The 17,235-nt window shown below is 35.3% G+C and overlaps 1 protein-coding gene across 1 annotated transcript; it reads right to left on the bottom strand.

The window, feature by feature from the left end:
* Positions 1-5,865: 5,865 nt before the first annotated feature.
* On the bottom strand, positions 5,866-16,733 carry si:ch211-66e2.5 (hemicentin-1). The gene is made up of 5 exons (XM_048191598.1): positions 16,433-16,733; positions 15,773-16,039; positions 12,197-12,529; positions 11,806-12,054; positions 5,866-6,214 (listed from the first exon to the last, which is right to left on the bottom strand). The coding sequence occupies exons 1-5, from the start codon at positions 16,479-16,481 to the stop codon at positions 6,207-6,209; spliced, it is 906 nt and encodes a 301-aa protein (XP_048047555.1). The 5' UTR covers positions 16,482-16,733; the 3' UTR covers positions 5,866-6,206.
* Between the last annotated feature and the right edge of the window lie 502 nt (positions 16,734-17,235).

The following is a 17,235-nucleotide window of genomic DNA, read 5'->3' as shown; positions in this document are numbered from 1 at the left end:
TTGAGACAGATATCAAGTGTTTTCGTCCATCGAGCTCTTCAAATTAAGAGTTCTGCTAAATCAGAGGATGTCTAATGTTTTACTCTAAACACACACACACACACACACACACACACACACACACATAAATAATTAACTTGATTACAATAAACAGCCCAATCCACGGTTGAGCATCTGTTCGTACCACAGAATGTTAGATAAAGTATATGACAACAATTTCACCTCATTCAGTTGTATAGAGAAGGCCTACTAATAGGGTGAAGTAAGCTAAAATGGGCCACGTTTTGGTAAATGACTTATAATACCATCATAATAAGCTATGCATGAGATCTAATGATATTTTTACAAATTAGCATGGGTCTCAAAAAAAAAAAAAAAAAAAAAAAAAAATATATATATATATATATATATATATATATATATATATATAAAATGTGATAAGGTATAACTGTATCAGCAGGTCCCTTCTTGAGCCATGGTACAACATTGAGGTAAAATAGGCCAATATAAAAAAATTTAGTTTTTATTTTTAACAGTAAATTGAGACTATTGTCTGTAGTGTGCTATAGCAACAACACTGTACATTTATTTCATTACAAAATGCAATTAAAAATGAACTGATCATGTTGTACAGGTGTGTGTTTGTGTGCATTGGTGTCTTTTGTGTGCATGTATGTGTGTACGCTTGTCAAATATCTGTCAAAAGTTTTGTTGAAGATTTGAACATCTTTGACAAAAAAACAAATCACTTTAACATTTCCTGTAGCTATAGGTCTTTACATTGAACTGAACTTACATCTTTTCTCTTCGCTCTTCTTATCTCTCCGTTTCCTTCCTTTGCTTGTCCTCCTGCCATACTGTCTGCAATGCCATTTTTTAAAAGCCTGTTGAGATTTTATATGGATACATCTAGGCCTATAAACCTATTTTCACCCTCAATTCCTGTGTAAAAGTGTGTGTGTGTATGCAGGCCATTTTAGCTTAACCAGCCATTTCTAACTAAAATGACCTTTTTCACAAAAATCAATGTGTTTTTTTTTTTTTTTTATAAACTTTTTTTATTTGAAAGAGCATGTCAAAACATTGTTCATAAATCTTTGCTTTGTTGGTAAGCTTACTTATAAATGCTTTAGTACTCTTATTAGTGACGAATGAAATTTACTATGTCAGGCTCACTTTCCTTACAATTTCTCTGACAAGCTTCATGTGACACTCTGCCCTGCCCCCCCTTAAAAAACTCAGACCAGTCAAAACTATTGTTACATGTCAACAATAAGATCAGTTATTGTGAATGGCTGTAAAAATTTAAAGAGATATGACGCTACAACCTTATTTGGCCCATTTTACCTGATAGCCCATTTTAGCTGACTTCACCCTAGTTTCAAGCAATCAGTTTAGCTTAAAGGGTTAGTTCACCCAAAAATGAAAATTCTGTCATTTATTCCTCACCCTCATGTCCTTCCACACCCGTAAGACCTTCGTTAATCTTCAGAACACAAATTAAGATATTTTTGTTGAAATCCGATGGCTCAGTGAGGCCTCCATAGGGAGCAATGACATTTCCTCTCTCAAGATCCATAAAGGTACTAAAAACATATTTAAATCAGTTCATGTGAGTACAGTGGTTCAATATTAATACTAGATGAGTAAAGTTCGTAGAGAAACTTTAAGTTGGCTTGAAAAAGCCTAGCCAGAAGGTTTAGATTAGGTTTAAAAGCTTGAAGTTTGAAGCTTTTTAGTTTGAAATAGTTTAAGTTTTAGATTAGTAGTTTAAAAGCTAGATAATGTGTGAGTAAGTAAGTGTGAGTGAGTGTGTGTAGATATAGTTAGTTAGTTAGTTAGTAAGTTAGATAGATAATTAGTAAGTTAGATAGTTATATAGTTAGCTACATTATAAGTTAGTTAGATAGTAAGTTAGATAGTTAGATGGTTAGTAAGTTGGATAGATAGTTAGATAGATGGATAGTAAGTTAGTTAGATAGATAGTTAGTAAGTTAGTTAGTTAGTTCAATATTAATATTATAAAGCGACAAGAATATTTTGGTGCGCTTCGGAGCATTATGAATCAGCGTGTCGAATCATGATTCGGATCAAGTGTCAAATGGCCAAACGGCTGAAATCACGTGACTTTGGCGCTCCGAACAGCAGATTCGACACAAAAGATTCATAATGCTCCGATGCTTTATGAAGCAGTGAAATCGGTCATCACTATATAAGTCGTTGTTTTGTTTTTTGGCGCACCAAAAATATTCTCGTAGCTTTATAATATTAATATTGAACCACTGTACTCACATGAACTGATTTAAATATGTTTTTAGTACCTTTATGGATCTTGACAGAGGAAATGTCATTGCTCCCTATGGAGGCCTCACTGAGCCATCAATATTTCAACTAAAATATCTTAATTTGTGTTCTGAAGATTAACAAAGGTCTTACGGGTGTAGAACGATAGGAGGGTGAGTAATAAATGACAGAAATGTAATTTTTGGGTGAACTAACCCTTTAAGATTTCAAAAATGCCAACCATACAATTATAATAAATGTGATAACACAATATTTTAATGTATCAATGCATTAAGTCATGTTTTATCATGACATATTTCATTTTATTTATTCATTTACATTTAAGTGCCTGTCAAAGCAAGATTAAAAAAAAAAAGTAATGTTCATTTTAAAGCTTATTATTAATAATGCTTAAAATATCTAAATCATTACGGACATATATATGCTTATGACAATTAACCCAAATGATAATTTATTCTCTTTGATCCTTTTGTTAAGTCACTATATTATTCTACTTTATATATACACACATTATTAAAATCATATTTATTTAAATCATATTAATGTAAAGTTTCACATGTAATGTTTGATGTTGTGTTTCTTCTACATTTTTCCTTCTTTCTTTAAAACACAAGGCTTCTGTTACCTAATAATAGACTGATCTGTATCTAATCAATAGCCTACATGAGACTTATGACTTTAAAAAATACCTCCACGAGAGGGAGCAATTCGACAAACAAACACACACTCAAAGAAAGCAGGTGCTGCAATGAGACACTTTGCGAAAAATAAACATGGGAAATAACTGTGCTATTTTTGACTGCTAAAATATCCTTATTACATTACACACGTATGTTTTAAAACACAACTGCTTCCAATTAAATTCTGTTTATGAACGTGTAATTTCTAGGCCTAGTCTTTTTAAGTAGCAGAACTTAATTTAACCTACTTGTAAAACCGAAACTAGAATCTCGAAGGAACCAATAAAAATTATATTCCGGTTTACAAGAAACTGAACCGTTGTTGGATGCAAGTTCAAATGCCACTGCGTCCTTTTCTTTGAAAACACATCTTCCTCATTCTAAGTAGGCCTATTTATAGTAACGCTAAAAGGGCGACGTATCCTGGGAGATACAAACATTTGAGAGGCTGTGGGGAGAGTCAGGGAAAGTTTAGGTCTCATTTAATGGTTTCATGTTGAAAGGGTGTTTGTTGTGAATATTTAGATATATTGACTTTGTTCATACATTTTTTGTTTACCTCACGGGCAGCATTTAAAAACAGCATGACCCCCTGTAGTGGGAAATCTACTAACCTTATCAGAAAAGTTGATATATTTCACATATTTACAATATTTGGAGGGGACTTACCTGTTTAAAAAGTTGTTGTTGAGTGTTAGCTTACGTTTATGTTGAAATTTTATGAATTTAATTTTTACATTTTTCATAATTTGTCTTTAAATGTTTATATCTCCCAGGATACATTCTCCCTTTGGGGGTATAAATCCATTGAAAACAGAATGCTTGTTTGGCAATGCGTGTTACAACATTATAGCCAGATTTTTAAAACCATTTATTCTCTCATAACTTTAAACATTATTTGTAAAATTCTGTTGAACAATAAGTTTAATGCTTATTAATGAATATATTGTATAATGCTGTATAATATTTAATACGCAAATTTCTAGGCCCTATAAATTATCATTACGACCAAAACTTTGCTGAAAACCTGTTTTACATAATGCCTTCTGTCCTCTGATTGATAATTCATACTTTTTTAATCAAGTAAAGTCTTTTTTTGCTCAGAAATCATTAATTATTTTTATAAAGTAAATGTAAGAAAAACATTTATTGTACTGAAGCAAATTGGGTTTACTTGATTAGTCATACATTATTTTTTAATGTTAAAGATTAAACATTCTTTTGACATTTTTTTCATGTTAATGTAAATGTTAAATATGACACCTTTGACTTTTGGGGAACATTTATTTGTCCATCTCCCAATTATTATTGATTTGCAATGAACTGCATATAAAAGCCTGATTTATAAGCGTGTGTGTGTGTGATACTCAACAAAAAACATGAGCAAACTTGTATATATATACTTGTATATATATACTTGTATATATACTGTATTTACTAGACCGGGCTTATGAAAACTTTCCGTTGTCTGAGGGCAACGCTGTGCTGTAACATGTTGGCAGTTTTTATAATAATTTGTATTTGTTATAACTGAGCACAGTTCCGTTGATTTTTTTTAGCTTGGCTCAACTTGAAATGATTGCAAAACAAGTCTTTAAATCATAATTTACACAACTACCGTCTCCATGTCACAACTGTCCAGAATGATTAGCTAAGAGCCAAGTAAACCAAAATGGACATAAAATGAGACTAACAATATCAAACCTGAGTGTTAAAGGGATAGTTCACCCCAAAAATTAAAATCATGTCATTAATTACTCACCCTCATGTCGTTCCAAAAACACTTTTGTTTCTTTGAAACACAATTGTTTTAAAAACAATCTTTTTAATGAAATCTGAGAGCTTTCTGTCCCTCCACTGACAGCCTTGGCAACTACCAGTTTCAAGCCCCAGAAATTTAGTTAAGACATCATTACAGTAATCCAGACTCCAGTGGTTTAACCTCAATTTTATGACACAAGTGCTTTGTTTGCGCAATTATTTCTTTCATAATTTACCACTTTATTTACAAAACTTCCAACACGTTCATGAGAGTACCACAATGGGTGTTGTGATGACGTGAGAGCAGAAGTTTTGCATGACGCATGTCAGAGATTAATATTTTGTAAATTATGATTTTTCACAATGCTTTATAACATGGATTAATTATGTTTTTAATGATGTTTTATTAACAAAGTTCAGGAGGAACACATTCAAATTATCTATCCATTCAACACGTCATTCCAGCAATCAACAGGTCACAGCATGAGTGGAGGCATATATATACACACACACAATTGGGTATGTTTTTAATATATATATATATATATATATATATATATATATATATATATATATATATATATATATATATACACATATACACACACACACACACACGTATATATGACTCACTCGTTGTTCCTCAACAGTTTTCAGCATCCCTCCACCACCTGGTCACTATCTTAAACAGAGATACAGGGGGAGTACTCTGTTCTGGCCAAAATACCAAGCTCGGAGCCCTTTCCTTGGCAGCACGCCAAATACGCATACCACTTTACTCTATTTGTAAATGTGATTATTTGTAACTCGTGAACTACTGGGCCTTGAAAGTAGTAGTTGAGTAGGCTGTCAATAGAGGGACAGAAAGCTCTTAGATTTTATTAAAAACATCTTCATTTGTGTTTCAAAGATGAACGAATGTCTTTTTAATATAAGGTTTCATATGTGACTTTGAAAGGAGTAATTTCTAAGTAAAAGTCAAAATATCAACTCCTCTGCAGTCTGTACCTGATACATAGCACAACATGAGCTGAACAAGAATTACAAAAAACCCCACTGGCTTGGTTAAAGAGCAATCAATAAAAAATGCTTGGGGAATGTAATGAAATGTACTCTTTAGTATTGTATTCACAAGTTTATTTATTATTGGGTGAGTAAATATCGACAAAAAAACATTAAAATGTAAGAGCCATCACAATGTGTCATGGAACATACAAATGCTCTGTTAAAAAAATTATCTTACGCAAAACATTAATAATGCTAACTAGGATAGATTTTACACATACTGTATGTAGGTTTGACTCTCATATTTAACAAATCATAACCCCTGAAAAGAGAGTCCCCTAAAATGTAACATATATATCTAAAAATGTAACTAGATTTTGATCTCCCACGTTCAGAATGTCCTGTCCGTATCATCTACAGCTGTATGTCTTCGGTTCATTCTCAAGGTCTCTGGGCTTAAACACCTGTAAAACACACACAACAGTGGTGAATGAGCAGTATGAATCATTTGGTTGTGTGTTGTCTTGACATTGCCTATGTTTAGCAGATACAGAAGCAAACATTTGAATACTCATTTACAGTATGTGGACCTGTCAAAACTAGACATAAAATGTATTGGAGACAAACAGGAGGATCTTAAAATCAAATTTAAATTTAACTGAAACCAATGAGGCTACTATGGAACAAATGTGATTCCTTTAAAGGGTTAGTTCACCCAAAAATGAAATTACTGTCATTAATTACTCACCCTCATGTTGTTCCACACCCATAAGACCTTCGTTCATCTTCTGAACACTAATTAAGATATTTTTGATGAAATCCGAGAGGTTTCTCCCATAGAAAGCAACAAAATTACCACATTCAAGGTCAAGAGAAGTAGTAAAGACATTGTAAAACTAGTCAACGTCACTACAACCTTAATGTTATGAAGCGACGAGAACACTTTTGTGCAAAAAAAAAAAAACTAAAAACGCAGTAGGCTCAGTATTGGCCGATGCTGTTCACATGAGCAGCACGACGCATGCGTGTGATCCGGCCAATAATGAGTTGGCATTCATCTGATGTTGAACACGGAAGCTCTGCAATGTGTCTTCAATGTAAACTGCATAGGGGACAGGGTAGAGAGAAAATTGTTGAATAAAGTCATTATTTTTGTTTTGTTTTTGTGCACAAAAAGTATTCTCATCGCTTCATAACATTAAGGTTGAACCACTGTAGTCATGTTGACTCTTTTAATGATGTCTTTAATACCTTTCTGGACCTTGAATGTGGTCATTTTGTTGTTTTCTATGGGAGATATAAAAAAAATGGATTTCATCAAAAATAGAGTTGTCAAAAGTACCAACTTTGGTACCTAGTCGGTACTGAAATTTTACAAATGTGACACTTTAAGTGCTGTTGAGCAGATTCATAAACACCTCTGATTGGCCGTTGTGTTCACGGCTCATCAGATATGATTCACCAAGCGATTACACAGGTACACACGGGAGCGTTTGAAAGCAGGCATCTATCGCAGACCAGTCCACTGATAGACACCTGCTTTCAAACGCTCCCGCTTTCAAAACGCTTTCAAATTCAAACACTTCGTGTGATTTCAAATGCTCCCGCTTGCAAATTCAAACGCTCTCGTGCGTTGATCATTGTAGCCAATTACAGACATATCTGATGAGCACATGAACACAACAGCCAATCAGAGACGTTTACAGATCCACTCAACAGCGCTCAAAGCATCACAGTTTTTACATTTCAGTACCAATTTGTACAAAGTCGGTACTTTTGACAAATCTAATAAAAAATATCTTAATTTGTGTTCTTAAGATGAATGAAGGTCCTACAGGTTTGGAATGACATGAGGGTGAGTAATTAATGACAGAAATGTCATTTTTGGGTGAACTAACCCTTTAAGTTATGCTCTACAGGTTTGGAAGAACATGAAGCTTAATTAATGACAGAATTTTCATTAAATATAATATAATATGAAATAGAAATATAATAGAAATATAATATGATCTCATGGTATGGTAACCTGAGTGTAAATAGAGTCAAACTGTCCAAGATTGTAAATAAGGCAAGCAAGATAATTGGTAAGATGCAGAGACATCTGAATGATCTCTATCGAAATAAAGCCAAACAAAATGCTTTAAAGATAGTTGAGGATGTGTCTCACCCTCTTCATGAGTTTCAACGGTTGACGAGTGACAAGGAAAGTTTACCAATTATCCTTTGCGCCCAGTGCTGTCAAAATTTTACATGAGAGTGACTGTTTTTTTTTTGTTTTTTTTGTTTTTTTAATATAACTATTGTGTATTGCATGCTTTTTCTTATGTGTATTAATGTGGTGATGTACTGTGAAGCCAGAGACCATTTCCACAATGTGTATAACAAAGTAAAGTAAAGTAAAGTAACGTAAACTAAAGTAAAGTAAATGAACTGTCCCTTCAAGTTACTAGCAAATCCCCACTGATTACACACATGCCGTAAAATACACATCTATCTAAACTCGTGAAGCATGTTAAAATGCATGCAGGACTGATAATAAAATATAAAACTAGATCTCTCGCAACAGGGAAGGCTCTGAAAGATCAGTTCATTGCAGGAATTCCTGTTCTTGCTTTGCTTCCTGTTGCTGTATTTGAAAGGTCTTACGTCAACACTGTCTCTTGCAGCTATCATGTCATGCAATAGAAATTGCATTAACCCTATAAAGCCTGTGTCATATTTAATATGCATATTTCTAAGGCCTGTAAATTATTAACATGATCAAAACTTTGCTGAAAAACCTGTCGAGCACAATCTACATGCCTTGATTGTTTATGCCTTTGTAGCAAGTAAAATAAAATATAATTGTTTTTAATATTTCAAGATCTACTGGGTTGAAGAAACCTGGGTTTACTGGATTGTCCATATATATATTTAAAAAAAAAAGTCATGTTAAAAAGGTTTTATTAAACATGATGCACCTTTTGAGGAACGTCTATTTGTATATCTCTCAATCATCACTGTATTGAATTACATTATGTTTTGCACAATTAAAACTGCAAAGCTTTGATCATAATCCTAAGCATTTAAATATCAAATTATTGAATGATATAGAGTGCCAGCTGATATTTATAGGCATTTTGTCTGCTGTATTGTTATAAAGATCTTATTGATTTACATTATAAACTATCAGAATTGCATCTTACTTTTTTGCCATATAAATATCGGCAACTGCACCAAATTTCACATTCAGTTTTCACTTAAGTATATTATTTTAATATATATTACTTCTTTAATAAGTACTCTTTTTACACAAGGGTTGTGTGCTTTCAAAACATAAGAGTGGAATGTTGTTTTAGGAGTATCTGTTATGCTCAGGGGATCAACTCGGTGAATGGTACGATGCTACACTGTCAGAACAAAAATATGTATTCAGGGCTTCAGAAGCTTGGGGAAGTATTCAGTGGTACACCTTATTGAGACCAGCATGCATTGCAGCATGTTTGTTTATTTTCATTGTTGAGGTCAATGTTCATCTACACTGTCAGAATAAAAAGGTACAGCGCTGTCACTAGGGATGTACCCTAAGGTACAAAAACGAAAAGGTACTAATATGTACTTTTACCCCAGGTTTCACAGACTAAAATGCACATTGTAGCCATTTTAACTGAAAGCAACTTGCACTGACATATCTTAAAATATGTCAGTGCTGTTGTTTTGTCTCAAGATGCACACTAAGGCTTAATCCTGGCTTAGTCTAAGCCCTGTCTGTGAAACCGGGCCTATAATATGTACCTTTAAAGGATTAGTCCACTTTTAAATAAACTTTTCCTGATAATTTACTCACCCCCATGTCATCCAAGATGTTCATGTCTTTCTTTCGTCACTCGAAAAGAAATGAAGGTTTTTGATGAAAACATTCCAGGATTATTCTCCTTATAATGGACTTCAGTGGACTCCAAATGGTCGAAGGTCAAAATTACAGTTTCAGTGCAGCTTCAAAGGGCTTTAAACGATACCAGACAAGGAATAAGGGTCTTATCTAGAGAAACGATCGCTCATTTTCGAAAAAAAATACAACTGTATATGATTTATAAACAAAATATCGCCTTGAACGTACTTCCGGTTTCCGCATTCTTCAAAACGTTTATGCTGTATGTCCTACACCTTCCCTATTCAACTTATAAAAAAAAAACTAAACTGCCGCAGCGTTCGTTCCGTAAGTAGAATAGGAAAGGCGTAGGAAGACATGAACATCTTGGATGACATGGAGGTGAGAAAATTACACTGTAAAAAAAAATCCTGTTGTTTCTACGGAAAAATACCGGCAGCTGTGGTTACCAGAACAATACTGTAAAAATGACATCAAACCGTAAACATACTTACGGAGTTACATGTGAATTTTACATTTTAAATCTGTTAAATTTACGGTAAAGTAACGTATTTCATTTACTGATATAATGTTAATTTACTAACCTAATGAAGTACTAATATCTGTTTTGTACCTTTATAATACACTGACAGTCACCAAACACAGTGGTGATAAGAGTCACATGATGAATCAAAGTTCATCACAAGCAGCTTTTCCACAAGCTGAGGAGGACAACACTAACATATAGAAGATGCACACAGTGTCATTCACACACACACTAAACACCATCATGGTAACATGCATGAAATTTTAAAAATGCAATAAACATTAATTTAACAACATTAGATGTAACATAAAACCCTAATGTACATAACTGATTAGAAAAAAATAAGAAAAACTAAGAAGAAACAGAGTTATTTCAACGAAAATATATCAAATGTGAAGTATCACGCAGGGAATTGTGGGAATGTCAATATACGGTTTTTCACTGTAAATTTTACAATGAATTGTTATTTTTTACTTCCAAAAACTGTGAATTTAACGGTATTTTACCGTAAAATTACATTAAATGTACCATTAGATCTATTACAGTTATTCACCGTATATAGTACGGAAACTTTCTGTAAACCAATCAACAGTTTTTCACCGCAGCATTTTTACAGTCTTTTACTGTTAAAATCACGGTCATTTTTTACAGTGTATCAGGAAAAGTTTATTTAAAAGTGAACTAATCCTTTAAGGTACTAATATAAACTTTTTAAAGTACTAAAATGTACCTGTAAGGTACTAATATGTACCATTTAGGGGTAAGTAAGGTACAAAGATGTACCTTTTCACTTTTATATCTTAAGGAATTTTCACACTATGGTTGTTCTAAACACCGCTTTTAACCCCGGGTAAAGGAACATTACACACTTGCCGATTAGAAACGGGGTTAGCACCACATTTTACCTGGGGTTATGAAACCCTGCTCTGCTCTGCACCACTTTTGTTTTGCCAAACTTGTACAGTATGAAATGATATGGTGTTAAAATGTTACAACTAGATGCAACGGACCACCAATAGCTTGCCTCGTATTCACAGTCACGGAAACACTGCGCGTTGTATAAACAGTAGCTTCAGCATTTGAGGGGAAAAATGTCAAATGGTGACAGAAAATGTGACAACTGGAGTGAAGAGACAGTTTCATTCTTACCTTTATAATCCGAAAAGTCCATTCAGAATAAACTTGATAGTACAGTCGGCAATATATAATATATAGATGCGCAATGTTAGAGCTTTTGTGTGAACATACAGCGTGCAGCGTTCGTCAAATCAGTGACACTGACTCCACAAATATGCAAATGAGAACATTAAGCCAGGGTTTAGGAATGTACAATGTGAAACGTCAGCTTATGAATATGATTAATTGTTAACCCCTGGTAAATTATGAGCAGTGTGAAACGTGAAGCAACATAACCCAGTATTCAGTGTTCAGAATGACCCAGGCTAACTATTTCAAGTGTGAAAAGCTCTTTAGTGACAACACTGTGTTTTTCTGAGAGAGTATTTAGAGCTCCTGCATATATTTGCTTTGCAAGATGCTTTCTTATATATTTAGGGTTCAATTCAGTTTGACTGCATGTAGAACTCAAATAACTCATGCTACCTTTGGGGTGGGGGGCTTCAATATTTACATTTCCATGGCGTCTTTATTGCTCTCACCTTTGGATTTGTGTTTGATGACAAACTGTTTGCTCTTTTTTCCGAGGATATTAGACGCAGTGCACGTATACACCCCTGGGCTCAAAGATGCAGTTGTCAAAACAGGCTGATCAGCCTTTTCCTGAAGGTTTGAGGAGGTCCAGATATACACAGGAGGCGGGTTACCCTCCGCAGTACAATCCAGTACCATTTCACTATCTTCACTGATGTCCACTATCTCTTCCTCTGGACTGCGGAAGTCAGGCGGGTCTGATAAAAAAATGAAAACAACAGTAAATAGAAGAATTTAGCACGCACTGAAAAATTTATGTTAACATTGATAGCTATTAACATTGATTGCTATAAAATAAAATGTTTGAACTATTGAGTACTGGTGCCTTTATTCACTTACATTGAACAGCAAGGTTGAGAACTTCAGACTGAACTGTTGGAGAAGGTTGAGGTCCTTCTGCTCCCAGTTTCAGCTCTGCTTCACACCTGTACTGAGCTCCATCATCAGCTCTGTTTGGGACAATCAGCAAGATGGACGACACCTGGACTGGTGTCGCAGGGGATAACTCTGAGAATGAGTGGTTGTAAACCTCGGTTTGTCCTCGGTACCATCTTAAAACAAGGTACTGAACAGGTGCAACGTTATGCACCTCACACTGTAGCTGGTACTCTCTTCCTACCACCACTGGACTGCTGTGATTCACTAAACTTATGGACACACTGTCTGGTTTCTCTGTGTAAAGACAATTGGAAATTTTAGACAAAGATATTTAATGAAGATATTCGAACAAGCATAGTAGTATAGACCAGTTTAAATTCCAAGTGGTCTTCCTTTAGATACTGGTCTGTTTCTGGCACGACCTGATATTGTTACAGGTTGACCAGCTTAACCATTGTAACTACTTGGTAACCACATGTAAAGGAATAGTTCACCCCAAAATGACAACTTTGTCATCATTTACTCACCCTCATTATTGACTGATTTTTTTTTTTTTCCCACCAGAGCTCCTAAATCTCCGGCAATGTTTTATTACGTTGATTGTTGTATGTTTCACGGTAGTACAGAAATGATACTTCTGGTGGGTGGCGCTAAAAGTGTGATGCTCTATTGCTTTTGAAATTAATTAACTTACCATCTACACTAAATCTAACCGGAAAAAAAACGCATTTTGTACAAGTTTTATTGTGACTCGTACCAAGAGCTTAGAGTCGCAAGTGCTACCGATCAATTTTGCTACATCAGAAAAGCCGTTCATATGAGGCTGTTTATGTGATATAAATATTAAAATGTTTTAGTTTACAAATCATGCACTATGGTAAAGGTGTTTTCTGGGTCATACCTTAGTGTGGTGCAAGGAACCACGCAAAAAAAAAAAAAAAAAAAAGTATTAATCTATAATCTGGCCTGTAATCATAATTTGTTTGAAAAGGTTATTGTTTTTTTACTGCCACTTACGGTTGTGCTCAGAATTATTGACACCCTTGGTAAATATGATCAAAGATGACTGTAAAAATAAATCTGCATTGTTTATCCTTTTGATCTTTAATTAATAAAATTAACAAAAATCTAACCTTTAGTTTGAAGGAAAAGAATTGAAAGTGGGGGGAAAGATAGTATTGATGTGCAGCAAAAGATTGTTGGGCTTCACAAAATAGAAAGTGGCTGTAAGAAAATGGCTAAAGCATTGAAAATCCCTATTTCCACTATCAGGGAAATAATTAAGAAGTTCCAATCAACTTAAGATGTTTGTAACGAGGCGGGACTCAGGCAGAGATCCATTTGCAAGCTTTATTAAAGTAAGAGTGGTCGTACAGGCAGGGTCAAAGCAGGGGCAAACAGGAACAGCAAGGGCTAGGCAGAATCGTGGTCAGGATACAGGCCCAGTAGATCAGGGCAGGCAGATATCATTCACAGTCCAGATAACAATAAACAATCCAAAGGCAAAAGGCAGAGAATCATAAACCGGAAACAGGCAGGATCAATAACAGACAGGGAGACAGATTACAAACGCTCAGAGTTGTCACAGGAGTAAACAAGACCTCGCAATGAGGTAGTGTGTGAGTGAGTCTTAAATAGTCCAGAGAATGTACGTAGCTGTATGTGGCAATGGGTGATTGGTGAAGAGAGTGCATGTGACTGGCAGGGAGGATTATGGGAATTGGAGTCCAGAATGAACAAGAACGTGACAATGTTACAGATCTGCCTGGAAGAGGATGTGCGTCTAAATCGTCCTAATGCGCGACCTAATGCGAGACAAAGACTCTCCAAGGATCACAGCTGGAGAATTGCAGAGATTAGTTGAGTCTTGAGTCTCAGAAAGCCTAAAAAAATGATCAAACAGCACCTACATCCCCACAAGTTCAGGAGGGTTTCAAGAAAAATCCTCTGCTCTCATCCAGAAACAATCTCCAGCATATTCAGTTGTCAGACATGACTGGAACTTCAATTGGGACCGGCTTCTATGGTCAAATGAAACTAAAAAAATCAAACCCATCAGATGGGTTTGGTACACACATGGATAAAAAGTACCCCATGTCCACGGTTAAATATACTGCTGGATCTTTAATGTTATGGGCCTATTTTTCTGCTGGAGGTCCTGGACATCTTGTTCAGATACATGGTATCATGGATTCTATCAAATACCAACAGATAAAAAAACAAAACCTGCTTCCACTATAAATCTTATAATGGGTTGTGGTTGGATCTTCCAACAGGACAATGATCCAAAACAAACATCAAAAGCAACACAAAAATGTGTCACTGAGCACAAAATGAAGCTTCTACCATGGCCATCCCAGTTCCCTGATCTGAACCCCATAGAAAATGAGTGGAGTGAACTGAAGAGAAGAAGCACCATCATGGAGCTGGAATCTGAAGGATCTGGAGAGATTCTGTATGAAGGAATGGTCTCTGATCTCCAAACTCATCAGGCATTATAGGTGAAGACCCAGAGCTGTTACAAAAGGATGTTGCAAAAAGTATTGGATAAAAGGGTGCCAATAATTGTGGCCAACGTTGTCACGCTGTCGCCATCACGTTCTGTTTGTTTTGGTTTTCATTCATCACATGTGTTCCTTTGTTCTTAGTTCCTGCCACTCATCAGTCACCATGGACACTAACTCACCATCACAGCTGTGCATCCTTAGTTAATCAACTCTTGTGTATATCAGTGTATATTTGTGTTCAGTTCAGTCTCATATGTTTTATGTGTGTGTTGCTACCTGTTCCTGAATTATTGTCATTAAACTTTGTATTGGAATTACCCTTCATCTGTTTGTCAGCAACCACATGTTACAAACGTGTTTTAGAGAAAAAACATTTATTTCATAAAGAGATTTTCCTTACATTTTCAATTCCTTTACTTCACTGAAAGGTCAGATTTTTGTGATTTTTTATTTTTATTTTTATAAAAGATCAAAAGGATGAACAATGCAGATTTATTTTTACAAGCTTCTAATTCTGAGCAACAATGTATGTTTACTTTCCTGTCTTGTTTCCCTGGTTTTGTGTTTGGACTTTTAAGTTTATGCTCAGTTTTGTTCCTCGTTGCTTTGAGATTTCAGTTCTTCTCCTGATGTTCTGTGTTTTGCTGATGTTTTGTGTTTCCTTTTGTAAATAAAAAAAAAAAACACTGCATTTGGATCCATGTGTGTACTCGGCATTACAATGTTCATTTCAGCTGGAAACAGCAGTGAATTGTACTTATAGTTACGTTTATCCAATAAGGTTGCATATACAGTACATATCATGCTAGATTTAGTGTAATTAAAGAACAATTACTTAAATTTCAGACTACTTTTAAATGTCACTTTGTTAATGGTGATTTTAAGGGGGTATAAAAGTTGACTTTCATAATATTTTTCATGATTTTAATTTTTGGAAGAATTAGTCCTTTAAAAATCTGGTTATTTTAAACTGGTTGGTTTAAGTCCATGCTAACTTTTTTCAGACTGTGATTTTAAATGCTGTACTTACTGTATAGAACAAGGTTTAGTTTTTCCTCACACTGCCTGGGTGCAGTGAAAAAAACACCATAGCAGATTGGCTCCTCAATCCAGTCAGTCAAACTGTCTACCTGCCACTGAACGCTGAGGTCACGCTGAGTGTGTGATGCGGCAATGACCGATTCCCATCCCAGCACACGTACTGGACGAGAGGCCACACAGCTGACCGACACCGGATCCCCAAATTTCACCACTACTCTGGAGGGAGAGATCTCTAGGGAGCAACTGTCACCTGACACTGAAGGAGGTGTGCATCAGAATATCATCAAAATCACATTTATCAGATGTATGTAATATGCCACATATAGAGAACATTTAAATATTTTCTTGCATATTTAGAAACAAACTGTGCAGTAAACTAGAGTGCAGATGTAGATGTAGCTATAACTCATTATCTTTCTAGTAACACATTACATTCAGAAACCGCAGTTTATAAAGTGTAATGTAAATTATTTCTCAAACAAGCTTTTACACACTGCCAAAAATGGTACAGAAAAAAAATCAGTAGGTTTTCATAGGAAGTTAGCAACTGTTATAGTACTTGAACAGATATACACTGAATAGTTTACTCATAGCATAACCTGAAATATTATAAAACAACTAGAGTTATTTGCACACTGCAACATCTTACCTATTCCGAAAATGGACAGACCAAGAAAGCACAAGATATTGTTTTTCATTTTGATGAAAATGGTTGAAATCTGCTATAGTCCAGACGCAGAGGCGAGAGGAATTCCGACTCGGTCTTGCTTGGCAACTAAAAACAGTGAATTGTGTCAGCCAACAAAAGCCTTCCCATGTACTGAAAGGCCTGAAGGGGGATTGAAGCAGTGGGCCTCATTAGAATCAGCTCTCCCTCTGCCCACACTTTAAAGGGGACCTACTATCCCCTTTTTCACAAGATATAATATAAGTCTCTGGCGTCCCCAGAATGTGTCTCTGAAGTTTCAGCTCAAAATACCCCACAGATGAGATTATAGCTTGTCAAATTTGCCCCTATTTGGGAGAAAGAAAAAACACGTTGTTTTTGTGTGTGTCCCTTTAAATGCAAATGAGCTGCTGCTCCCTGCCCCCTTTCCAGAAGAGGGCGGAGCTTTAACAGCTCACGCTTCGGTTGCTCAACAACAACAAAGCTGGAGAATCTCACGCAGACAAAATGACGATTGTCAGTAACAGTGTTCAGCCTTGCATTCAGACACTGATGGAGAGACTCAGGAAGAACTTTTACAATGCACCTGGACATTTCTGAATGGTTACTGGATAAATTTATGTAGTTGCTGTGGAGTTGATTCAACTCGCCGACTAGCATTCGCCGTCATGTTAATCTTTTTTTGCAAAACCCATATGGACATAGAGTACCAGAGCATAACAGAGCCATACACACCAGGCTAATGTTTATGATTGCTATCAAATGCTGTGAATAATCAATTTTTT

The sequence above is a fragment of the Megalobrama amblycephala genome, linkage group LG1 (genome assembly GCF_018812025.1).
Source record: "Megalobrama amblycephala isolate DHTTF-2021 linkage group LG1, ASM1881202v1, whole genome shotgun sequence".
Classification (NCBI taxonomy): domain Eukaryota; kingdom Metazoa; phylum Chordata; class Actinopteri; order Cypriniformes; family Xenocyprididae; genus Megalobrama; species Megalobrama amblycephala.
Note: the sequence above shows the minus strand (reverse complement) of the source record. Positions and strands in the feature narration are given on the sequence as shown.

Bases quoted from the DNA above. Each gene is read 5' to 3' on its own strand.
- si:ch211-66e2.5 (XM_048191598.1), bottom strand. From the start codon at position 16,481: ATGAAAAACAATATCTTGTGCTTTCTTGGTCTGTCCATTTTCGGAATA. The intron at 16,040-16,432 runs GTAAGATGTTGC...CACCTCCTTCAG, and splicing joins TCTGTCCATTTTCGGAATAG to TGTCAGGTGACAGTTGCTCC. The intron at 12,055-12,196 runs GTAAGTGAATAA...TTTTTTTATCAG, and splicing joins TCTCAACCTTGCTGTTCAAT to ACCCGCCTGACTTCCGCAGT.